The 26,659-nt window shown below is 36.6% G+C and overlaps 1 protein-coding gene across 3 annotated transcripts in view; it reads right to left on the bottom strand.

Annotated features, from left to right (window-relative positions):
• The window catches only part of LOC134675876 (heterogeneous nuclear ribonucleoprotein L), a 678,145-nt gene that overhangs the window by 77,657 nt on the left and 573,829 nt on the right, over positions 1 to 26,659 (bottom strand). For all 3 annotated transcript variants that reach the window (XM_063534203.1, XM_063534205.1, XM_063534204.1), the window contains exon 5: positions 22,544 to 22,595. In XM_063534203.1, the coding sequence (XP_063390273.1) occupies positions 22,544 to 22,595 (52 nt within the window). The remainder of the gene's footprint in view (positions 1 to 22,543; positions 22,596 to 26,659) is intronic.

Here is a 26,659-nt window from a genome sequence, read left to right as displayed (position 1 = left end):
CAAGTAATGCGTCCTATGCGTTTACCTTTAAAGTCGAAAATGTAAAAAAATATAAAACCAAATAAGAAGCAGCCTGTATCTCAATATATACGGACCGAGACTATTCTATTAGTACCGAGGCAACCCTTTGGCGCCGTTAACGCAATACGTGCTGTACAGTGTACACTCAACTGCGATATTGGGCCCGATTCGGATTTTGAAATAGACATCTATGAGATATCTTTTAGACATCACCAAGATACGATAACGATATGTTTAAGATCTAACCTGTCAAATTTGACATTTGCGCGATTCTGGATATACTCTTGAACGATTTCCACAGGATATGACTTAGAGATCCAATTCACATCTAATAGATATCTTACTCTATCTAACGTAAAAGTGACATTGGTTGCCCGAAATGCGCTGCAAAAGAGAACCAGTTGATAATCTAAACTATAACGTATCTATAATGGATCTCGTACGTGTCGTCTCTTGTGAATATCTTGAAGTTCGAATACAGCAGATTGAATGTTCAATAAAGCTATAATATTTGGGAAACCGAGCTTTGCTCAGAAACCATTTAAAAACTCAAAAATGCGCATTTTCCCAGAGATAAGACATGGCTAGATTGATTTTTCGCCCCCGAAAATCCCCATATAGCAAGTTTCATCGAAATCCTTAGAGCCATACGCCGAGCCGTCATAACATGTCGCGGGAGTGACTAAAAACAAGTGAGTCAAAACCGTAAAATTAATCAATATCAATAAAGGGTATTTTTTGGACAATTAGCCATATTGTGCGAGGTGATTAGGTAGGCCATACTGAACAACTTTTTTTATGGGAGCAACTCCGAAATCTCAAAATATTTTTTGGCCGTTTCATACATTTTTTTCGAGTGGATGTCGACATTTTCTATGAGAACGCCAAATTTTTTTTGGGAGGTCGGGGTTGGTCCCATGGAAAAAGTTGTTCAGTATGACCTACCTAATCACCTCGCACAATATGGCTAAAGGTCCAAAAATGACCCTGCATATTACAATAAATGTAGCCAACTGTACGAGTGTACGCAAGCCGTGGGTTTCGGCGCAAAACAACATCAAGGAAACGGTACACACAGCGGGATATTACTTTTTGTAATAAAGGAAATAATAAGAAAGTTAACAAGCATACTTTGTAAGGCATATTAATTATATGATAAAGGAACATACCTAGAAACCTGGAAAAACAGTGTGTGATTATGATTAAATGAACGAGATGTACTATATTTTAATGACACCAGTTAGATTTGACCAGTAACGCTTGAAATGCTGAACTGATTTGGATGAAACTTGGTATAGAAATAGTAGAGTTCCTAAGGCCTATGAACACAACGCCCCACAAGGTGGACTGACGACCGGTAAAGGTCGCGGGAGTCCGCTGGATGCGGGTGGCGCAAGGCCGGTCATTGTGGCACTCTTTGGGGGAGGCCTATGTCCAGCAGTGGACGTCTTATGGCTGAAATGATGATGATGATGATGATGATGATGATGATGAAGCACATAAAACGGTTAAAGGTCGTTCAAAATAAACGTTTGTTTAGGATCACTTAATTTGACCGAAAGGAAACTCACAAACAAGCCACTTAAAAAAGCACACATCGTGAATTCACGATCAAAAGGTTACATCTAACACTCCATTGTTATTGCAATTTGAGTCTTAATATCTCTTCTTTAGAGCAGATATTCCTTAGGCTTTCACTTAGTAGGATTCATTTACTTTTAGAGCGACATATTAAAAACACACCAAGCGGAATACAGTTAACAAAATCACCGAGCCGTCTAGGAGTTACGTTAAAAAACATTCGATACCTCTCTTTCACACACAGCTAAAACTGGAATGTGTGACAGAGACAGTAGCCAGGTAGCACTTCATCACAATTCATTTAATTTGTAATCGTATCAACTGGCCTTGTACGGCGGACTCTAACGCGGTCAAAGGAAAACGAACCGTAACACAGTTAAATACATTTAAAAATCCTTTGACAGTGTTCCATCAGGGATGATTTTAGTCTTTTCCTTAACAAATGAAATTGAACGCTATGTGTTTAGGAATAGAGTCTAAACTCGGTTGGTTTTGAAAATGGAAAGAGTTTATTTATGAATATTTCAGCGAGCCGACGTTGTCGAGGCGTTTTTTGTCGCGTTCCGCTCACCGAACATGAATATTTTTTTTTTACTAACCTTATATTTCAACCGGTATCCGCTATTTTAAATAAGAACTTAAGTTGTACCTGTTAAGGTTGTAATTTGAATGAATACGTCCGTGATATACGAGTTTTTTGAATTAATAAAAATCCGTAACCACCAAGGAGCGCACCTGAATATGCTTAGTCAAAGATACCTCCTAAATGAATATTGTCAAAGCAAAAATGTCCTTATTGCAAGGAGAGAAAGTCGAAAATCGAATGATTCGTCGATATTCTTTTCATGAAGATTCGGTAATAAAAGTTAATAGGGTGTCTATTTGTAAAAAGGTGTATTTTGGGTAACCAAATAAGTATTGCGACACGGCAATTATTATGCTACAAATAAGCATTTTTCCTGCGAAATATTGACCAATAATCTGTTGAAGATATTTTTTAAACTACGCTTATTTGCTTTCTTGTAACTAAAATGTTCAGTTTCGCAATATACTCAAGGCCAATGAAATCGTCCCACGGATAAAATTTCCATACTAGATTACCCATTTTCGATGCTGTATTTAGAGTGTATGTATGATTCTCGTATTAAAATGTGTAGCATTTGCTACGGCGTAGCAAGCGTAGCAACGTGCTACGAGTTTACCCGTAACGCGTTTTTTACATCCTAAAACAAAATAAACGAATACACGAACATAACATTATCAAAACCAACCATTTCTCGAATAGAATATGTACCAGTAGCCTTAGAAACCAGCGGGCCTTGGTGTTCTGATGCTAAAAAGTTTATTAGAAAGTTAGGTCAACGCCTACGGGAGAAAAGCGGCGACCCCAGGTCCGGCGCATTTTTAATCCAGCGTATTTCGCTAGCCGTGCAGAGGGGAAACGCCAGCAGCGTGCTAGGTACATTTAGCCGGGTACCTATGGCCCAATAGCATATAATACCCTTAATTTTTATATTTACCTAGTTATAAGTTTGTAAATTTCTGTATCTATTTACATTTCATGTCATATATGTTTTTAAAATTTTAATACATTTCTCGAAAAATGTAAGCCAATTTCGTGGCTTTTTATGAATAAACAGCTCTTTGAATCATTATGCCAATGTATTTACCGCTTTTTGCGAAACATCCCGACTCGAACATTCAGAGGCAAAATGTGTATGCCCCGGGCATGATATCTGGTGCCAGGGAGCCCAGACCATTTGCGACAAAAATAAAAGTCTAGAACGTTGAAGTATGACACTAGAAAAACATCCAAGGCCTCTGGAAGTGTCAGTCAAACCGCACGCGATGTAGATGTCGGCGGCCGATCCTAAGATCAGGCATATCGTGAAACGTGAAAATCTTTGACTCGTTCCCTGAGTCGACGGCGCCCCGCTAATGTGACTGTGAAAAAAGATGCTTTTTCACAGAACTAGTTACCTACTTGAAAGAGTTGATGGGTATATTCATGCAAGCTATACACGAGAAAATGTCTGTCGTTTGGTCTCCGTACACCAACTGGTGAACAGAACTATACTGCAACAAAGTTTATTTTGCGAACGTTTATACGAGTATAATGTTTATATTTTGCGAAGTTTAGTTTGTGAACTGGTACAGTAGGAAGAAATATGTGGAACGGGCATGAAACTGCATATAATAAAAAAACCGATTTGCAATCCTAATCTTTAGTGATCCCATAAAAAACGAACCAAGGTTTCCTTAGTTTTTGAATGCATTGAAACGTTTTGGATTGATAACGGACTCTTTTCAAAATAGAAGCATTTATGACATGTTCAAAACGCGCGTTTACTCTCTCATAAAGAGGCTGTTCCTTCTAACCATACGTCGAACTCTTCCGATTGGCATACACATGGAAAACGGAAACAATATAGACTTTGTCATATCGCTTGAGTTAATGCTCGCTTTGTTCGCTCGCAGGCGTGTCGCAGTTTTTACAAGCTTTTATTTAACACATTCAGTGCCAGCCCGAGCTACGCGCTACGAGTGTAGCCGATAACACGGGAAAAACCGTATGTAGCGAAAAGCGCCTATGAACAGTGAACTCCCCTAGGGAGTCACTAGCAAGGAATGTGTTAAGTTGCCTGTTGTCTGGTGTAAATTGTGGGGAAATGTAAGACAGTAAAGTTTAGACGAAAGAAATAAAAGTATTATCAAAGATTCAATATCAGAGTGCAGTATGTCTTCAGTTACTGTTAATTATTGGCCTTTTCCTTAAACATCTTTTGGTATTTTGAATGCACCAAAGCATCTATCGGGTAGGTAAGCTGCCAGCGACCAGACAGTTGGGATCTATGTTCATAGGCGTTTTTTCTACATTCGGTTTTTCCCGTGTTATCGGCTACGCTCGAAACGCGTAGCTCGCGCTGGCAGTGAATATGTAAAGTGTGCGCTGCGTATATTGTTTATCTCATAAAGCGTGTAGAGCTCGACTTAAACGCACGTTTAATTTTCTCATGAAAAGGCTGTTCCTTCTAACCATACGTCGAACTCTTCCGATTGCCATACACATGGGAAACGGAAACAAGACTTTGTCATATCGCTTGAGTTAATGCCCGCTTTGTTCGCTCGGAGGCGTGTCGCAGTTTTTACAAGCTTTTATTTAAGTTGACTGTTGTCTGGTGTAAGTTGTGGGGAAATGTAAGACATAAAAGCTGCCGCGGTTAGCATAAGAGCAGTTACCTCATTTTGAAATATCGTTCAATCCCAACTAGCAAATGTATGTGCTATAAAAGTTGAGAGCACGTTTTTGTTTTCGCTTTTTGGTGCTATAAATGGTGTAAAAACAGTCGAATAAAAGTCCTGTAAGCGTTTACTCAACGCGAAAAAGGCGCACTTATACAGACTAAAAGTGTTATAAAAATCGAGTAAGCGCTGTATAAGAAGCAAATCGATGCTGTAAGAGTTGAGTAAAAGTGGATAAAAGCGATTCTAGTGTTTTAATAGCAACGATAGTGCTTTTATTCGACTATTCGTTCTATAAACATTAGCAATTTACTATTACTCAGTGAAAGTGTTCTATAAAAGCAACCGCACTGCTTTTTCTCAGCAAAAATGTTTCGTAAAAGTAGCCGAATTGCTTTTACTCGGCATTTTGAATGTGTAAGAGTGCAGTAAATGCTTTTATTCAACAAATATGTGCTAAAAACGATCTCAGGTAAGCGATTATATTTCAATTATTTGATTAAGTTTGAGGCCTAATCGTCTTCACGTATCTAATAAAACAAAAAGGTACTTAAGTATTTTTTTACTGCTGTCATCCATGACATTTATTTTTACCGTGATTGTGTACATAAGTTTTTACTGTCTGTAAGTACACGTAATACAGTAAAACCTAGCGCGAAAAATACTTTATTGATAAAACCAAAGGCACTGGTTCATATATATTCATGGGCCGCCTATTTTCTTAAATTTCAATAAAAAAATATTAATTAAAATAAGTAAAAATTTGCTTACACGATCTAGTTTCTGTTATATCTCATTAATTCGACTATAAGTCGAGTAACTGCGTTTACTGCTACACTTATAGCTAAACATCGAAGGCTCGTGGCATCTCAGGTAGCATAGTGATGCGACACAACGTTTTTCATGTGGTATTTTCGATACGATAAAATAACCAATGAGTAAGTTTTGTATTAAGGAATTAGAACGTAGAAGCCTTAAGCTAAACGAGTCTTTGGAAATCGTTTTTAAAATTGAAAAATTATTTTCGTTACTAAGACTGCACCCAAAAGGTAAACTGGTTTACCAAAAACTAAAAATAGTCCTATCAAAAAATCCAGGATATCAAACAATAAAACATATCAATAACTTGTTACAAAACCAAGAAGTCGAAATCAAGGAAAACATTAACAAAAATACACTGCAACATTACAGAAGAATGTTATTCTTACCCATTACGTCAGTCGAAGTTGAGAGATCATTTTCGTACACCAAGTGGATTTTTACAGATAGAAGACGTAGAATAACTTCTTACAATTTAGAGCGAATATTAATTGTGTATCACGAATGTCACATACTAAATGGTTGAATTGAAAACAATCTTTTTCTTAATTTGGGTCCTTTATTGACTTGGCTACATCACTAGTCTGTGATAAACGTCAAATGCTACCTAGATGCCACGAGCCCTCGATGTTTGCTTATAGCACATGTTGTCGCCATGTTTATGGATTTATAGTCCGGTGGCCGACTGCATGAAGCCCTACCTGATAAAAAAATAGAATAATCCTACTCTGTGGGGGTAGCTGACTTTTAGCAGCTTCAACTGCTCTTGGTCGGCCGTGGCTTAACTTGGCAAATTTTGCGCAAATGGCAAAAAAGTGGTACAAATATTCATCAAAAAAACAAAAGTGGTCAGCTACATCCTGTGTTGGCAGGTTCCTGTGTCCGACCGAATTTGTGGTACCACGTGAGCTACAATTTACTTCATCGAAAAATAGAATGTCACTTGTATGGTAGGATTGCTGCCATTCACATTTTTTTAATGCGGACGGACTCCAAAAGCTATCAGGCTAAGGTGAGGCTGACCAAGACATACGTCAACAAATTTAATGTAGGTATTACAATCAGTTTTTTTCATTCTATTTTTCGATGAGGTAAATTGTAGTTGTCACGTGGTACCACAAATTCGGTCGAACACAGGAACCTGCCAACACAGGATGTAGCTGACCACTTTTGTTTTGCTGTCCTCAAAGGCAGCTATCCTACCCTGCAAGTTTCATTCTATTATACGATGGGGTTTTTTTTATTGATGAATTTTTGTGCCACTATTTTGCCATTTACGCAAAATTTGCGAAATTAAGCCGCGGCCGACCAAGAGCAGTTGATGCTACTAAAAGTCAGCTACCCCTACAGAGTAGGATTTTCTATTTTTTTATCAGGTAGGGTTTCATGCAGTTGGCCACCGGACTATATTGAAACGTACAACATGGCTGACTTGTGCTGTTAATGTAGTTTAAAACTCTTTAAAAGTACTCTAAGCTGAATACATTTTGAATAAAACCTGTAAATACACTTCAGCTCCTATAACAGCGGTTTGAGCCCCATTACCCGAATTATGATATAAGCGCGCTGTTACAGCAGCATTGTTGCTAAATGGTTATTGGATTGCTTTTAATAGGCTTTTATAGCAACAGAGAAGAGAGTTGAGTAACAGTTGTATTAAAGCGCCTTATTCAGACAATTAGCTATTATATAGCTGTTATATGATTTTAATAGAACAATTATGCTGAATAAAAGTGATTTAGTAGCGCTAATTCAGCATTTATTAAAAGGTGGAATAAAAGTGCTAAAAGATAGTGCTATAAACGTTTATACGACATGATTATAGCACTAATTAGCGAAAATTGCTAAATAGTCGAGTTAACCGCTATTATACGATATATTGGTGTTTCAACAACCGTAACTCGGCTGTTATACGATTACAGGCTGAGTAAATCAATTCTTATACGACTATTTTGCTAGTTGGGATACTTTATGTACATACTTGTACATTCAACTGTAAAAATATGGGAATAGACAACTTACTCAAAAATATGTCCCATAGTTCTTAATTCACTCACATAAGAGTTATGGGACATATTTTTAAGATGATTTGTTCAGCCATATTTTACAGATGACTGCACGATATGTTCTACAATAGGGAATATTACGCGAAACTCTGAGTAGGGGGCGCTACTACCACAACACAATCCGTCACAATCTGGGGGTCTACCGCGAAACAAGAAAATTGAACGCAACCGGTACGTATGGAGGTCCAAGGGGGAGGCCTATGTTCAGCAGTGGACGTCTTATGGCTGAGATGATGATGATGATGAACCTCCATTGATCATGATATTCATGATTCATGAAAAAGGTACACCTAAACAAGAAAACATTTTCTTATCGATGAAAGAATCGTCAAAAAGTATCTTTTACATTTTTCAGACAACTTAGAACTGAGTGGGTTCGCCACTTACGCAAATGTCAGAAAATGCTATCGAGACTCACTTTTCTAGATTAGGTTTTTGTTAAAGTTATGTTTTAGGATAATAGCTACCCGTGGCAGCGCGTCAAACATATCCATAGGCAAGCCGGCTAATTTGGCTTACATATTTCCTTTACAACTCAGCTCAAACGTCCAAAAACAGGCAAGCCGGTGGGAATCGGCTTTTATGGACGCGCCGACACTGATAGCTACAATAATTTACATTTTAAGGCCAGTTGGACCAAACTAAATACATTTTTTCCTAGCTAGACTGATCACTGAAGTTACTGGATCAAAAAACGCGATGATAAATTGTTAGTAGAATTTTAATCGACAATAATCACAAATAGGTACTTGATTTTTTATGCCATATTGAGTCTTATGATTGATTTATGCCATAAGGCATTTAAACCATGCAAGACTAAATACCTTGATTTGTGTTTCCTATTTTATGTCGTCTCGTGATGTCAATAATTATTTTTGGTTGACTGGTAACGAATGCCGGGCATTAATTCCGCCATTTATACAATTATATATCATGCAATAAATTCTAAATAATAAATAAGACTGGACAGATAAAATACACTTACAGCCGTATTCGAACAATGAGATACGTCAAATACTAGATATTGAAACGATATGGATTGGATATGTCAGTGTCAAACAAGTGTCATACATAAGTGACGTTTTTGTTTGAAGAAACGTCAATTTTGACCATATCGTTTCAATATCTAGTATATGACGTATCTCATTGTTCGAATACGGCTGTGAGACAAAAAAAAGCATTGAATGACTCATTAGACAAAATAGAACGAATCAGGATATTACGCAAAAATTACATCTCAATAACACAATTTGCGAGCTCCAATCACATCCTGCGAGCCATCAAAACAGTGCACCCCGTGAAAAAATTCCCTATAATGGACGGAAACCCCCCCTAAACCAAGGAAATTGCACGGGTTCGGTATTCAAAAAGGTTGTGAGGCGGTTGACTCAAGGAAACCAGTTTGAAGGGAACTTGGTTGTTTCGGAGAAAAATGTTATGGGACTTGCTGATTCTGGTTTCCTGATATATTTTTTTTAATTTTAATGCACGAAAAAAATATGGTAGATGTATGGTAGATGGTAGAAAAATATGGTGGATGGTCTACTAATTGAACTATACGCAAACACACCCACCGTTGCCGCCTTTTTTCTTCTGAAAAAGTGAGTGTACACGTACAGTCGCCATCAGATATATCGGAGCGGCCAAGGTGCTCACAAATATCTGAACTCGCCTCTATTGTCAAGGCGCTAGAGTTCACGCTCGATATACAGGGTGATTTCTGGGTCGTGATCCAGAACCACTTTTTCTGACTCTGTAAATGATCCACATTATCATATGGTAGTATTTGATTAAAAGATAATTACTTTAATTATTCTTATTTTTCAAGTAAAAGTAATGTTATACTAAGTTATTATGGTCACCCTATGACTTTTGTCATACGCTGTATGGAAAGCGACAAGACGTCACATTGAGTAGGGTCACCAAATTGTATGCAAAAATGTTTTTTCCTACTTGTCATCTGGAAAATAATCATCATTATTGGTGATAAACAATAATTAACAACATCATTAGGCTCATCTTTGGATTCTGTATGATGTCTGGCTCTCTTGCTCCACGACCCCGAAATCACCCTGTATAATAATGAATCAGCGAGGGTGCCCCCTGGCCTTCCGTCGTATGAAAATTGCCACCTCATTCTCAACGGCCGTAGTAATGGCACCGAGGCTCGGGGTTTTTTAATAACTTATTTAAAATTGCTTGCGAGTGGAGAGTGCTTGCAAACATTGGTGCTGCTTTTGGTTTTATTATAAAGGCAAGGAAATATAATAGCCGAAAGACTTCAAAATTATCTTGTCGCGAATTCACTTATATCAAAGAGAATAGATAGTATAGAGGGCTATAATGCCAAATTTTGTAGTCACGGTACATTTACTGCCATCTATCGACACACGATTAAAACTTAAAATAAAATTGAAAATGTATAAATTAATCAAAATATGTTTATGGATAAATGAATTGATTTGATAAATGATTTTTAATTTTTATTGTTCCATACTGACCCATGTTATTTCACTGATATGTGTTAACATTGTTAAATATCAAACGGTGTCATCAACGCCATCTAGCCGAGAATAGGCCAAAGGTGTGTGCGCCATCTATTCGAGAATGACTTTTTCTTGATTTCCGAGGCACAATTTTTCTTAGACTTTATTTATTTTATACGGAGTTATAAATATCTCTGCTTATATTGTTAAGAGAATAAGAGCGTGCCAAGGTAATTTTGAACACCTCGCCCGCTTAGCCACTTCTAGTGCTGACTATACCTTCCATACAACTTATTATTAATTGTGACGTTATCTATGAAAAGGGACCTTATTGTCGATGGCGCTTACGCCATTATAACGATGCTCCGATATAAATACAATACCGCGCGACGCTGTGCGGCGTAAGCGCCATCGACAATAAGGTCCCTTTTCATAGATAATGCCCCAATTAAGTTAAAAACTGATGTATGGAGTGAGCACTGTAAGCTTATGATTTCTCTATCATGTGGTGTTAAAATCCAATCATTAAAGTTTTTTTAATTACAAGTCTAACGGAAATTTTAAGTGAAACATGACTAAAAGCATTAAGCAAACAGATAAACATACTGAACCCATATTTTATAGTGAACGAAAGAGTACCTACCCCGAGTGCATATCAAACAGACAGGTCGTTGTTTACAGTAGCTAGTCCAAACAGCGATCACTCAACGGTACTGTTCCAACTGTCTAAATATTTCCATTTTTATTGTTTTAACGATTACTTCGATGTTCGGGTAGATCATAGATTTTTGAAATCAGCAAACTTTCCTGAACAATTTAAAATTAATACCGAGTTTGGTTTTTTAACGCTATAGACGATATAGAGTCTATAGACGCTAGAGAGCGGGTGTACGCCTGCCGCCCGCACCTTCCCCGCCACCCTAAGTCGTCCTACCCCGTCGCCTCCGTACCGCGCAGGCGAGGACTCATTGAAGCGGTCGGTCTATAGAAGAAAACCGAGTTAGCTTTTTTTGATATTGGCTTCTATTTTCATTATAAGCCATAGCAAATTATTTGGATATCATGAATAATACTGAAGAATACCAAATTACAGAAAAATAAAAAAAGTGGTTCTGGTTTAAGCTATAACCTTAAGGGCCGATCTTTCCGTGACCATTTAAGAGCCAACAGGAGTGGTCATTTCTCCATACAAACGTACTCGACTGTTCCCTCCGTGGGTTTTGATGCTAGAACAATGATTTATTCAACACAGATTAATATTGTAAATATCTGTGTCGGACCGTTTTGCTTTTTTTGATATTTTTGTTTTTTAAGGCGCTAGAGCCCTTCAAAAATGACCTAATTGACTATGCTGCAATGAGAGGCGTAGTATTCAAACCTGATGTCAATTAGCCAAAAAAGCAAAACGGTTCGACACAGAAAATTTCATAATCATTTAGATTTCCAAATTTGGTTACAATTGACTAAGTTTTGGAGGAGAAAACAGTCGAGTACGAAACCTCGATTTTGAGATTTTTACGCAGGATTTTTCGCCTTATCCTTATCGCACTAGTTTTAGAAGCCGCTTCCGTTAGCGAGACGGGTATGTTTACCTAAAATATTTAAAACTCAGCTCCTGTTTCGTCTTCCTCCGTCGTCGTCGTCGTCGTCGTCGTCGTCCGATAACTATTCCAACGAAATAACTTATAAGACTTATGAGAATGACACATGAGAATCGTATTATCAATGAAATAATATCCTATCCGTCTGTTTATTGTTTAACTGGGGTCTGATAAATCCCTCTAAAAACAACTCAATGTTTCAAAAATTCAAGTAACTCAATGTTTATTAAACAATCAAGTTAAAAATAAGTTTTTGGCAAAATTTTTAATTTTGGTACAAGCTTTTATCGCTGACTGTACTTTTCTTTCCACAGGCAACTAATGCTCATCGAGACAATTCTGAAAACCCCAAACACAATTAGGTTTCGTTGTTTTATCACATAGTTCCTAAGGCCACCTCCGGTCTCCATCATCAGATCAGCTCGATGACACCATAATATTGCATTGTCACCCGACTTAATACGTATGCAAAATTTCAGCTCAATCGGAAACCGGGAAGTGGATCAAATTTAACTTGCAAGATTTGATTATACACAGACAGACAGACAGACAACGGTCAGGTGAAACTGGGGGACCTAAGGTAGGTGGGTAAGTTTTATTTATTTATTTTATTAGTTTTAATTTATTTAGTTTATACTTAATTTTAATAATAGTTTGTATAAGTTTTTTTCTTCAATTAAATTATATATATTAGATGAAACTAAATAAAAGCTTGTAATAAAAAGAAAAGGCTTTTGCAAAATTAATCATCCAGGTAAAATGCATCTGCTATTTTTATTTCGGTATTGTGTGCGTGTAATTTACAGTCACGATACCGATATTTAACCCACAACTTTCCAATAAAAACTTGGCATTAAATCTAACACAAACTTGTTATTCTAAAACTTGTCACGAATCCAACGTTTTGTCAACTTACTTTCGGCCAAGGAGAAGGAGATTAACAAAGAGTTATATTGCCGTATTCGAACTTCAAGATATTCACAAGAGACGACACGTACTAGATACGTTATACATAGTTTAGATATCAACTAGTTCTCTTTTGTAGCGCAATTCGGGCAACCAATGTCACTTTTACGTTAGATAGAGTAAGATATCTATTAGATGTGAATTGGATCACTAAGTCATATCCTGTGGAAATCGTTCAAGAGTATCTCCAGAATCGCGCAAATGTCAAATTTGACAGGTTAAGATCTTAAACATATCGTTATCGTATCTTGGTGATGTCTATAAGATATCTAATAGATGTCTATTTCAAAATCCGAATCGGGCCCTTAACCTTTAATACAACACCGAGACCGAGTGCCTCAATGTTGTTCCTCAAAATTTGATTCAGAAATATATTTTCAGAGTAATTGAAATAGAAGGTAAACGCCGTAAACCAAATCCTCCGTCGTAATTTTCGCGCGACGCGCTATATCGACCGGCTATCTAACCCCATTGAGGCATTTTATGTATGTATATTAAAGAATTAGGTTTCGAAGGGAAAAGATCCAGAGGAAGATCTCCTACGCGATGGACCGAACTTTTAAAAATAATGACGAATTCATCCGTAGTCGAGTGCACTCGCAACGCCATCAACCGTCAGAAATGGAGAGACATCGCGAAAGTTTGAAGTCCACCAACATAACCGGGAATGAAGACCAGCCATGTGCGTCATCCAAACAGCCACGACCACTCTGACAAGAGTGCACGACTGACACGCGTATTCGGGAAACGAGATAATCACAAGATCTAGAAACGATATAGAGATCAACTAGATTTACATTAGATATCGACTAGATGTGACTTGGATATCTAAGTCATAACTTGTCGAAATCGTTCAAGAGGACCTCCAGAATCGCGGAAACGACAAATTTGACATATCTATCTTGTCGAAATCGTTCAAGAAGACCTCCAGAATCGCGGAAACGTCAAATTTGACATCTATCTTACAAATATCTTTAAATGATCCATATCGTAACTTGTTGAGGTCTAGTAGAGATCTAATACATTTTCAGAATCGAGCCGTGAGAAGAAGAAGAATATTAAAGAATAAACAAATCGCTGTCCTCTGCAGGTTAAACCTCTTTATCAATAACCTTCTCTCTCAGCTTAAAAACAACGGTATCCGGAGTTATGATTACCTGTCTACGGGACATGGCTGGATTCCAAGGAGACTTGGCTACTGTAACTTGTAGTGTAGGTTCTAGGTTGTTAGGCAAGACGTTACAAACCAAAGGGTACTTTATTATACTCTGTATCTTTAGGTATTTAAATAAAAGTAAACAAAATCCACCCTCAAATGGCTCCTTAAGCCAGTTGAGGGTAGATAAAACATTACGAGTACATGATCAAATAATGTAGGTTAAAGACAAGTCGTTCAGTGACTCATCCAGGCGGTTTTGTATTTGGTTGGTTATCCAATAAATATTATAACTACCCGAAAATGTACAAATTGTTTGTTTACTTTTATTTAAATACCTAAAGGTACAGACTTTAGGTAGGTAATTGTTCATTTGATCTTCTTAAGGAACTTTAAACTATTAAATATGTCAAATTGTATATAGTACAAGTTGATGTACTGAATAATCTACTACTCATTTTGCTTATTATTTTTATGCTGAATGCAGGGGTGCTAAGCTATCATGTAGGTGTACGATAGATAGATAGGACGATTGTATTGTATCAAAAAGGTCTTAAAACGACGACTATTACTAATAATACTCGTATTACTAGTAATAGAAAAACAAAAGTATTTTCCTATGCTACTATTTAATTTTTACTACGTACCTACCCCATCTAACTACGGAATTCTCTTCCGAATATCTTCCAAGCCGATTTTATGACCCCATACAATAAATTCAGTTCAATTGTTTGGATATATTTGGCTCCATGCATTGTATACTGCCAAAGAATGGCATCGGGGGATAGTTATGGGCCCGATTCGGATTTTGAAATAGACATCTATTAGATATCTTTTAGACATCACCAAGATACGATAACGATATGTTTAAGATTTAACCTGTCAAATTTGTCATTTGCGTGATTCTGGAGATACTCTCATCCACAGGATATGCCTTAGAGATCCAATTAAAATCTAATAAATATCTTATTCTATCTAACGTACAAGTGACACTGGTTGCCCGAATTGCGCTGCAAAAGAGAACTAGTTGATATCTAAACTATAACGTATCTAGAATGGATCTAGCACGTGTCGTCTCTTGTAAATATCTTGAAGTTCGAATACGGCAGTTTATTCGTTTCGTATTGTAGTTACGAGTATTTTTAAGGAATAGTTTGGGCCAAATGATGGTGATTTATAAGGAGATTTGTAATTGTTGAATATAAAATAATGTATTTAAAAAACTTTATTGGGAAATATTTACTTACTTAAACTTTTTAATTCGGTATTTAACAAATTGATTTTGTTTTTTGCGTATTATAAGAACATGAATTGATTTAATATTTACCATTTACGGATGTACAGTAATATGATAAACATAATAACTTAAACTGCGAAGGTATGTAATACTATAGTAATATGTAGGTACTATATCAGCACACACTGATGATTATATTTTGAAAGCTAGCCCCGTTGTAAAAAAGTGATTAAAACAATTTCAAATTCATAACACGTCCACGTCGACATAATTTGGCAACATTAGGCAGCGGAAGTCTTAAGCTTAAAGCACTTCGGGGATTCACGAGGCCCGTTGAGAGCTTTCTGGAATTATTCCAAATTGCACAGTGAAAATATACAGTACAATTAATCGTACTTCCGTCGTTGACCCACTGGACACTGGACACACTGGTACCCTGATCGCGACGAAACAACCCAACGAATATTTTCCTGTCCACGAAACGCAAAATAAATATCCCGTTTGAATAAAAGAGACATATATCACACATACTGGAAACAAACGATTCATAACTGACAGTGTTTCAATCCAATAAAGTCTATCCAGTGAAGGAACAACTGCTTCACAAACGTGTACAGATTTTTTTTACCTGACTGAAGTCAAAACGTTTAAGAACTCTGTCATGTTTAATTAGGTTGTTAAGTCAGTTTAGTTGACAAATGCCACGGCACGGCCCTTTTACTCAGTCAAAATTGCTTAAACGACAATAGAATAAAATAAAAGAAAAAAAAGCGATGAAAGTTTATCGCGGCCATAGTCGCGAGCGACAGCATAAGCCCACTCACAGTTGAATAGATACATCACTACACCTTATAAAACAAAGTCCCCCGCTGCGTCTGTCTATTTGTGCATTTGTATATTTGTTAGCGATAAACTCAAAACCTGCTGAACGGATTTTCATGCGGTTTTCACATATCAATAGAGTTCTTGAGGAAGGTTTAGGTGCATAATTTGTTAACCCGTGCGAAGCAGAAGCGGGTCGCTACGTATAAACATAGCGAGACACATGCATTTACAGTAAGGACACTGTTCAGTTATGTTGTTAAAGTCAATATACTGTCACAATATTTAAACTGCGCCAATGGGAGTTCGCGAGTAGGTAATACAGCCGTTATTGGATCCATAACCATTCATGTGTTATTGTTATAGGTTTTCTTCGAGTTCTAGAATTGTCTTTGTGTAAAAATTTTAGATAAAAATTTGTTACATTTGAGAGATAAGTGGATCTTTGGAGTCTTACACTGGGATACAACTTTTTGTATTTTTTACACTTAAATTTCGTATTGTTTTTTATTTTGAAAAATTAAAAATTTCGTATTCTGGAGATTCTCTTAAACGATTTCCACAGGATAAGACTTAGAGATCCAATTCACATCTAATAGATATCTTACTCTATCTCACGTAAAAGTGACATTGGTTGCCCGAATTGCGCTGCAAAAGAGAACTAGTTCATATCTAAACTATAACGTATGTAGTACGTGTCGTCTCTTGTGAATATCTTGAAGTTCGAATACGGCAGTGTGTAGCAAAGATATAACGTTCTATCAGTCAATCATTATTAATAAAAACACTCGAATTAACTTTCGCAATCACGAATGTAAAAACACCCAATCAACGATAATACATTCAGCCATCGGAATAACCAATAGGATGCAAATGCACCAAGACAGCATAACTAGATTACTTCACTAGTTCACTACTAACCTAATTCTTTTCGAAAAATCCCTATGCATTCGGAATTCAAATGAATTTATTACTCACTCCCAAGAATGCATATCTGTACCAACGTACACAGATCCCTCCCACTAGAGGTAGCTGGTTGCAAAGTTGGTGGAGATGCTGGGATTTAGCAAAGTGGGGGGTCTAAGTAAAATGGTAGGCGGATAACTGATTTATATTCCGTGTCCAGTGTGAAAAAGTGCAAATTTATGCAAAGTGCATCAACGTTTGGCATTTAGCTGGTTTTCATTTGGACGACTGGTCGGCTTTTGTGCTTTATAGCTAGAAAATTTAGGTTGTGGGGAATTATCGTTCGAGGCGAAGTGAATTTTATTAACCTTATAAAAAATATATACTCTAGTGTAAAATATGTTGAATAGACTAATAAAAAATACTCAATAAATGCAACATCATCATCATACAACATCAAAAGTTATATAAAGTAGAAATTATTTATTAAGTTGTAAGAAAAACCATTGTTATTACTTATTACAAATATAAGGAGTTATAAGGAGATATTAGGAGGAATAGTAAATTAATTTAAACTAAGTAAACATCAAAAAATCAAGATCTAGGTCGATCTGTCTAAAAATAATGTCCTATATAAAAAAAAAAACACTACAGCTGGTGCAACTCAGTTGAAACGTCGGGAATCGGGTTTTAAGGTAAAAACAATGAAATTATATCGCGATAGACCCGTCTGTGTAATTAAATATACCTAAATGGACCCGGGTATGTCCTTAAACCACGTCCAAGACCACCGGTGGACGGGCAGCAGCGTCCCTCAAATTCGGTGTACTCGACTGCGATCGCCAACCCGCCTGCCAAGCGTGGCGATTATGGCATTCACCCTCCAAAAAAGGGGGAGGCCTATGTTCAGCAGTGGACGTCTTATGGCTGAGATGATGATGAAGGCATGTAAACAAAAGGAAGGAATGGAAAAATTCAAGTGGCTTTAGGTGGGTTTCGGTAGCTCAGTTGGTTAATGGCGTTCGGACCGGTGTTCCAAATAAATGGTCGCACGTTCCTTTCCATTTTTAGGGTTCCGTACCCAAAGGGTAAAACCGGACCCTATTACTAAAACTTTGCTGTCCGTCCGTTCATCCGTCCGTTCGTCCGTCCGTCCGTCTGTCACCAGGCTGTATCTCACGAACCGTGATAGCTAGACAGTTGAAATTCTCACAGATGATGTATTTCTGTTGCCGCTATAACAACAAATACTAAAAACAGAATAAAATAAAGATTTAAGTGGGGCTCCCATACAACAAACGTGATTTTTGACCGAAGTTAAGCAACGTCGGGCGGGGTCAGTACTTGGATGGGTAACCGTTTTATTTTTCCTTTTTTTGCATTATGATACGGAACCCTTCGTGCGCGAGTCCGACTCGCACTTGCCCGGTTTTTTTTTTGCCCGGTTTTTGCCTCGCACTCGAACCGCCATCTTTTAAAAAGTTTTCCCAACATTTTTATTCCTAACAAGCGTCATCAAATAACGCGCAGGCAACTCAAAATTGCCGGCCTAGTCCCGCAAACCTCGTTATGCGTATTCAGACCGCCATTAACTCTTCAAAGACAGGAGGCAATCTCGAGATTTGCAATTTCCGCGACCTTTGGATGAAAGGAAAGTTAGAATTACGAGTATTTTAAGAGCCCCTCAACGTGCTCACTAGGGCCACTGCTAAATAATTGTAATTATTTAAATTTAACGATATATAAAAAGGGGCCGCTATGTACTGTATTTAAGTATCTAATAAGTAAAACCTGTAATACCCTGTAAGAAGTAAAACCGGAGTTAAAACCATACTGAATCATTTGTACAAATATTGAAATGATATAACAGTAAGTAACTACCTCAAAACTATGACTATGGGTATTTGTAATATGGGCCTTGTTGCCTGAATTAAATATCTAAATAAATAAATAATAAAACTCCTGAAAAATATGGTAATATTATTTGGGGTGTTGTAGAAAACTTATTTCGCTAAAACGTAACATAATTTTCTCAAAAATGGACGGCAAAGTCGACTTTGCCGTCTAAAAAATAGGTCGCGAAGCGCGTAGTTTATGGTCAGTCAAAAATTAAAAAGTTAAAAACATTGCAGTCTCGATTTTGGGACTGCAATGTTGGATACAAATTCCATTATTTGTCGAGTTCCAAACTTTTTAAAAGTTGAAATGACCATATCAAATGAAGGCACAGGCCCATTAAACAGCCAAACAGATGATTAGTACCGCGACTATTTAGATGTCTCAAATAGGTTGGCGTATTTTTGGCAGAAAAATACACTTCTACTTTTTTATTAAAAAAAATAAAAAGGCGGCAAGGGCTTTTTTCTGTCAAAATATATATGTAAGAACGTTGCTTTTGTAAAATATTTCTATGATATTTATATTTCTTGCACCATTTTTGAGAAAAGCACTATATATGACTCGGCTGGAAGGCTACTTGCTGGCTTCGGATTCAATTAAACGGACTCCCAAGGTCGTCCGTTTAAAACGAATCCTCAGCCTGCAAGTAGCTACTTCCGAGCCTCGACAATAATGTACTATTATCAGTCAATAACTTTAAATTTACGTTCTCATTTTTTGCAAGTAAAAATATCAACATTTTGAGCAACGAAAAACCCGCCATACTTAACTGTAAAGCTACACAAAAAAGTTAAAATGTCGTTTCAAACGAGCCCCAGTGGTAAGTAACAGTTATATTAAAATTCCAAAAAGGAAAATATTTCAAGTGCTTACAAAAAGCCGTGCTTTTATCGTGAAAGCTTCGAGTCTAGGCCGGAAGTTTTTTGTGTGCAAGCTTGCGAGGGCAAATTGCCGCTGATATAAGCAATTATATTATATTATTACTACGAGACGGGTGTCGTAAACTCGTTAAGTACATTCGTAACATTTCTAATATTGCAGTGTAATGAAAAATGTAGGTATAGTCCGTAGTTTTGTCACATAGCCCGGCGGCTAATCCTATTGTCTATTGTTAAGTAAAACCGCACGTGCTACTTACCTGCAAAAAAGGGTCATACTCATTCTATTTGGCACCTGAGCGCGGGCTAGTCCAACGCTCAAAAAATCAGTGTAGGAGCGCTCTCCGATAACGCGCCTTTGTTACGCATCTCAGTGACACATTTTAGACTGGTTCTGTAGTGTTCAACTCGCCGGCACTCAGTAACCGAATTACGCAGGTTTTTATGCAGGTGGTGGTGGCACGTGGCACGAGCGGTTTTACTTAACAATAGACAATAGGATTAGCTCGGGCTCAGTTATGAAACTACGAACTTTACATTATGGTAGTAGCAATTCATATCATAATCACTCTGAGCCAGGGTCCGTAAACTCCTTAAGTACATACGTAATAATTAAAAACATTGTGTGACGTAATTGAAAAAATTACACCGTGTCCAATAAGTTCGAATACAAACTTTTAGCACTTGCTGTATAGACATACGGATCGCTGGCTATAAAATTCTTATTTTAATTTAAAAAGTATATTGACATAAACATAGTACTATAATTTCATGAGTCACGTATTTTTAGTTTGGCTTGAATACACGATGAAGTACGTTCGTGAAGAAATTATTAGAAAATTCCTTAAAGGCGACAGGCCATGTGCTATATTCAAGGCGTTACAACCGCATGGAATTAAACGGAATCTGGTTTATACTACTATACAAAGGTATAAAGAGATCTCTTCTACAGAGGACAGGAAAAGATCCGGTCGGCCCCGCTCAGCTAGAACTGAAAAAGTGGTAAAGGCTATAAGAGAGCGAATTCGGCGGAAAAAACACCGATCTATTAGAAAATTAGCTGCTGATCTGAAAATTTCCAGGGGATCTGTACATAATATATTGAAAAAAGATCTAGGATGTCATGCTTATAAAAAACGAAAAGTACATGGCATTTCAGATGCAACCAAGAAAAAGAGAGTAGAAAGATGTAGCACCATACTTTCTTGGCACGCAGGTGACGAATTTGTTTTCTCAGACGAGAAACTCTTTGTGTTAGAGCAGCCTCATAACGCCCAGAACGACCGGTTGTGGGCAGCACGGATAGAAGACATTCCAGAGTATGAAAAGAATGTGCCTAGGTTCCAGAGCTCACCATCAGTGATGGTTTGGGGTGCTCTTTGTAAGAGGGGCAAACTGCCTCTAGTTTTTATTGATAAAGGCGTCAAAATCAATGCGGCATACTATAAATCGGAGGTTTTGGAGAAAAATGTTGCCCCAAATTTAAAAAATATGTTTGGAGACGATTATTATGTTTTCCAACAAGACGGAGCTCCGTCGCATACGGCAAACGCTGTTCAAGCTTGGTGCAAGGCTAATTTGACCGATTTTTTGCCGAAAACTGAATGGCCACCAAGTTCTCCAGATTTAAACGTACTAGATTATTTCGTATGGTCATACATGCTCTCGAAACTAAATAATTATAAAGTCGCAAACCTGAGCCATTTTAAAAAGGTTATCATGCAAATATGGGACGATATGCCGATGGATGCGGTGCGTGCCGCTTGTGACTCTTTTGAGAAACGTTTGAAACTTGTAAAAAAAGTTAAAGGTGGAGTTATTCCAAAACATTTGTTGTAAATATTGTATATAAATGTGGCTTTCATTTAATATAATTTTCATAACATAAACTACGCGTAAATTTATTTTATTAAGGATCATAACAGTATTCGAACTTATTGGACACGGTGTATGTGCGTTTCTTAAGTCCCTATTGTTCAATATGTCACGAATGAAAGTACATATAATTAGGATGGTTTTTAATTCACACATATTGTGATGCAACGGAGAAACAACGAGTTTTGCGAGACACCAATATACGTTACTATTTTTATAATATTGCTTATAAATGAATCTTTCTTTGTAGAGCAGACGTTTGATCATGTCAAAAATACCTAAAGTAAATAAAATAATGTTTCATAAATTACGTCAATGTCAAAGTAAAATAAGTGTTAAACATTGTGGTAGTAAAATGATATTGTAAAGTATAACATGTATCTATCGTTAAACTTAATTAGCATGCATCTCAAGCCATATATTTGTTTCGAATCGAAAATGAATTTTAAGTATTTAAAATACAAAATTCATTTTCCTTATACATTTCTAAAATAAGACTTTATTAACTATGTATTTAATATATTATTTCATAGGATAAACATACCACTGACCGACGCTCAAGGCAACATTTTCGCATTAGTTTTTACGGGTTAATACTTCAAATTCTTTGAGGATCCCATTACTCGATAGTAGCCAAAAATTATATTGTTTATCCTTGTTGTTCTTGCGAAAAATCGAAACACATGTGCGTCGGGGGCAGTGAATGTGTTAAACTGTTTAGACGACAACAGTTTCATTCACTTGAATTTTTAATCGCTATTGGCGACTTGTTGTATTGGTGCACGAAGTGCAGCCGCCGCGAGCACTCGAGCCTGAGGAAGGACCCCCGAAGGGCCCGAAACATGTCGACAATAGCAACTAAAAATTCAAGTGAGTGAAATCGTTGTCGTCTAAACAATATGCCATTACGTCACGGTCTTAACAACTTGTCGCAAGAACGTAATGTAACATATGAATATAATAAGGCAGAGTAATGTAAATACTCACATGTGTAGTCCCAACTGTCTTGGTCGTTTTTGAACACGTTCAATCTTTCGGGCTGTAACAATTGAAATAATCATAATTAGTTTAATAGCAGTTATGACAAAAAAAATTCGAGGATTTCAGTATGGGATTCTTCATAATGAGAGTGTGAAGTCAGGTGGGATAAGAGGATCTATGGGGGAAGGTGGACACTTGCAGGGAAAATAAACAGTAAGTGATACTTGATTTTAAAAACGAAATGATAACACTAAAAATAAAGCTAATTCACACATAAAATTAACTAAAAAATATTTACGTACAAGAACTTTTCTTATACCGTTTCTCTCACCCCGAGAAAAATAAAGTAACTTGTGCGTTGGCGATCCTATGAAAACTTCTACTCCTTTATTGAAGGCCAACGTAAATAAAATTATAAAAAAGGGTAATATTTAGCAACATTTGAAATAGAAATGGAAATAGCTTATTTTGGTGTGAAATAAAAAAAAACTTGACCTATAATAAAAAAAAATAATGCACTCTAAATATACAATTCACAAATATTACAATCTACTTACGGCCCGATTCTAACTTTAAGATACGTCAATTAATAGATCTGGAAACGATATGGATTAGATGTGTCAGTGTCAAATGTGACGTTTCTTCAAACAACTACCACGCGTATTCGGGAAACGAGATAATCACAAGATCTAGAGACGATATAGAGATCAACTAGATTTACATTAGATATCGACTAGATGTGACTTGGATATCTAAGCCATAACTTGTCGAAATCGTTCAAGAGGGCCTCCAGAATCGCGGAAACGTCAAATTTGACATATCTATCTTACAAATATCTTTCAATTATCCATATCGTAACTTGTTGAGGTCTAGTAGAGATCTAATTCATTTTCCGAATCGAGCCGTACGTCACTTTTGACACTGACAATCCATATAGTTTCAGATCTATTAATTGACGAATCCGGCAGTTATACAATTACAAACCTACCTACCTATTATAAATACCTATGTACATCTTATTCTAATACCAATCAATGCCTCAGCATATGCCTATGACTAAGATCCATAACCATTAAATTTCTACTGTGGTTATAACAAAGTTACTATAAAACAGTTAAAAAGTGCAATAACACTGTTCACAAAAGATCACAGGTCACACCGAAGTAGAACACCCTAAAAGTACACATAAAATAAACAACAACACTCAAGAGCCCATTTAACTAGATACTTACATCCGTACTCGATTTAGTTTTATATTTAAAACTACCAAACTTAAGAAAGTAGAATAAATATTTTACGAACTTTTGAATCCCTTACATTACGCTACATGAAACTACTGCCAAAGCCTTTTAGTATCGAAACAAACACAGACATATATTACTTTATAGTACCTACCTACACAAGTGGTGTAATGTTGTAAACTCCGAGTGTGCAAAAAAGTATAACCAAGTGATATTTCTATATGACCTATTTGTTGAAACATACATTTGTTTCCAATACGGACGACAAAGTTATAAATTGCGCGAGAATTTTTGAAATACTTAGTAACGAATGAACGCGTTTTTACAAACTAAGTATATTTTTAACATTCATTTTAACGGCAAGTAGATTTTGAATGCTTTGTTCAAAACTTATCCTGTAATTTTAATTGTAAATATTGAGGAAAAAACAAATCTTTTTTGCCATACGATTAAATTAATTAATTAGAAATATGAAGTTATAAAACAATCGCTTTACCTAAAACCATCATCATTTATCCTACAAAGTTTATCTGGCATTCAGTTATGTACAAAAAATTTATATGTAATATTACTGGTATATAATCAAAAGTATCAAAGCACATCCAACGATTTTCACAAACGCCTTAGCGCACAAATACAATAGGACCCTTGAAATGATAACCTCTTTGCAAAAAGTTATCACTCCGGTTTTATAATCTGTTTAAAGTGACATTTTCAAAAGTATTATTTCACAAATTGACGTAATTGAGTGGTTGCCCCTAGAAATGTAAACGTAAGTAAATGTCGATGGTAAACATTATGTCAATGAATTATGACACTGCGTTAAAATATTAGCTCTAAATAGCGTCAGTTTGCTACACGATATTCAACCTTAGGTGGGTCCCAAATTAAAGCTCGTGACTGTACATACTTGAAAATTTGAACATACTGACCAAACTAAAATCACCAATAAATTCGATACATGCGTTGTCTATTCACTCCGTATCTCTGGCACGACTGACAGGATTCCCAGCGAATAGTGGGCCGAAAGTAAACAAACTTTTATTCCCTCGAACCGTTAACCGTTGCAATTTGAACGTTAATATATTGCAATAAAGTCCTTTTTTAATGCCGCCGGAATAAAGTAAGGTGGTACTTGATAGTTGAGTGAATTTGATATTAGCTTGAGCGCGTTTCTTGCTCGATGTAACTTTGTATGGTGTGTTCTGTGATATTTATAACTGCCTTGTCTTTTAAGTATGTAATATTCTATTTAATAAACATCTGTTTACTTTTTGCAATTTCGCTTTTGGCGATTTGATTGGATGTATAAAGCGATAATTCGTACTTTCTCGATTTTGGTGACCGAGAGACCGCGTGTAAAAGGGGCCCACTGATTACCAATACGCCGGACGAGATCGGCCTGTCAGTTAAACGCAAAATTTGACAGCTCCTAACAACTGACAGACTGAAATCGTCCGGCGAACTGGTAATCTGTGGGCTCCTTTATGCACTGCAAGTCACTCGAGTTCATTTCAATAACAAATTAAAACGTCCACATTTTCAAATTTCTTCCTCATTAGGTCTTCCCTCATTAGGGCTCATTTAGACAGTGCTTCTCCCATGCGAGTTTATTTATATGTGACGTCCCACGAGAAAAGGTACCTCATGGCGGCTGGCGCTTACGTCGCATAGCGCCGCAATAATATTGGAGCAGCGTTAATAATAGCGTAAGCGCCAACCGCCATAAGGTACCTTTTCCCGTGGGACGTCACATATTGCGGTTTTTGATCGGTCGGTTGAATAGGACATAACCAACAGTCCGCAATGTAACTAAAATCGCATGCGAGTTTGCGCGCCGTCTAAATCAGACCTTAGATTAGGTACTTTCGCAACAAAAAGTCAACTTAATTGCTTAAAGTCAACTTAATTGCTTACACAATAAAGTCCTATTTCCACTACGTAAGCTATACGAACTGTAGAGTTGTACAAACGTATCACTAGTCGTTTGAAACCGCCGTTTTATTACGGAACCGTCAAAATTAACGTCCGGTCGTGCAGCCAACGGTGGCGTTATTTTTAGGGTTCCGTACCCAAAGGGTAAAAACGGGACCCTATTACTAAGACTCCACTGTCCGTCTGTCTGTCACCAGGCTATATCTCATGAACCGTGATAACTAGAGAGTAGAAATTTTCACAGACGATGTATTTCTGTGGCTGCTATTTAACTGATCACCAGATTTAATAAAATTTAATACCAAAAAAATCTATTTTACCACCCTAAAATAATGAATGATCACCAAAATTATAACACCATTTTAATGTGAAATGATTACCAATTTTATTACATTTTACTATCCTTTTAAAGGAAATGACACCAAATTAATCATTATTGACCCAAAAATAGTAAATGATTACCAAATTTCAAACCCCATTTTAATGTGAAATGATAACCAAATTTTTACATCTTGCTATCCTATTAAAGAAAATGACACCAAAATAATCATTGTAAACCCAAAAATAGTAAATGACCACCAAAATTTGAACTCCATTTTAATGTAAAATGATAACCAAATTTTTAAATCTTGCTATCCTATTAAAGCAAATGACTCCAAAATAATCACTGTAAACCCAAAAATAGTAAATGACCAGCATAATTGTAACCACATTTTAATTAAAAATGTTTAATATATCGTTATCCTATTAAATTAACTAATCCACTTCGTCACCTTTTTCTAGTAGCATTTTATTTCTGTAACATTCGCAGTTCTAACCTAACCTAACCCACTTTTCTAGTAGCATTTCGTTTCTGTAAGGGCCGCAGTTCAAACCTAACCTAACCCACTTTTCTAGTAGCATTTCTTTTCTGCAAGGGTCGCAGTTCAAACCTAACCTAACCCAC

The sequence above is a fragment of the Cydia fagiglandana genome, chromosome 23 (genome assembly GCF_963556715.1).
Source record: "Cydia fagiglandana chromosome 23, ilCydFagi1.1, whole genome shotgun sequence".
Taxonomy (NCBI): domain Eukaryota; kingdom Metazoa; phylum Arthropoda; class Insecta; order Lepidoptera; family Tortricidae; genus Cydia; species Cydia fagiglandana.
The sequence above is the reverse complement of the archived record's forward strand: the minus strand, read 5'-3'. Positions and strand labels throughout refer to the sequence as shown.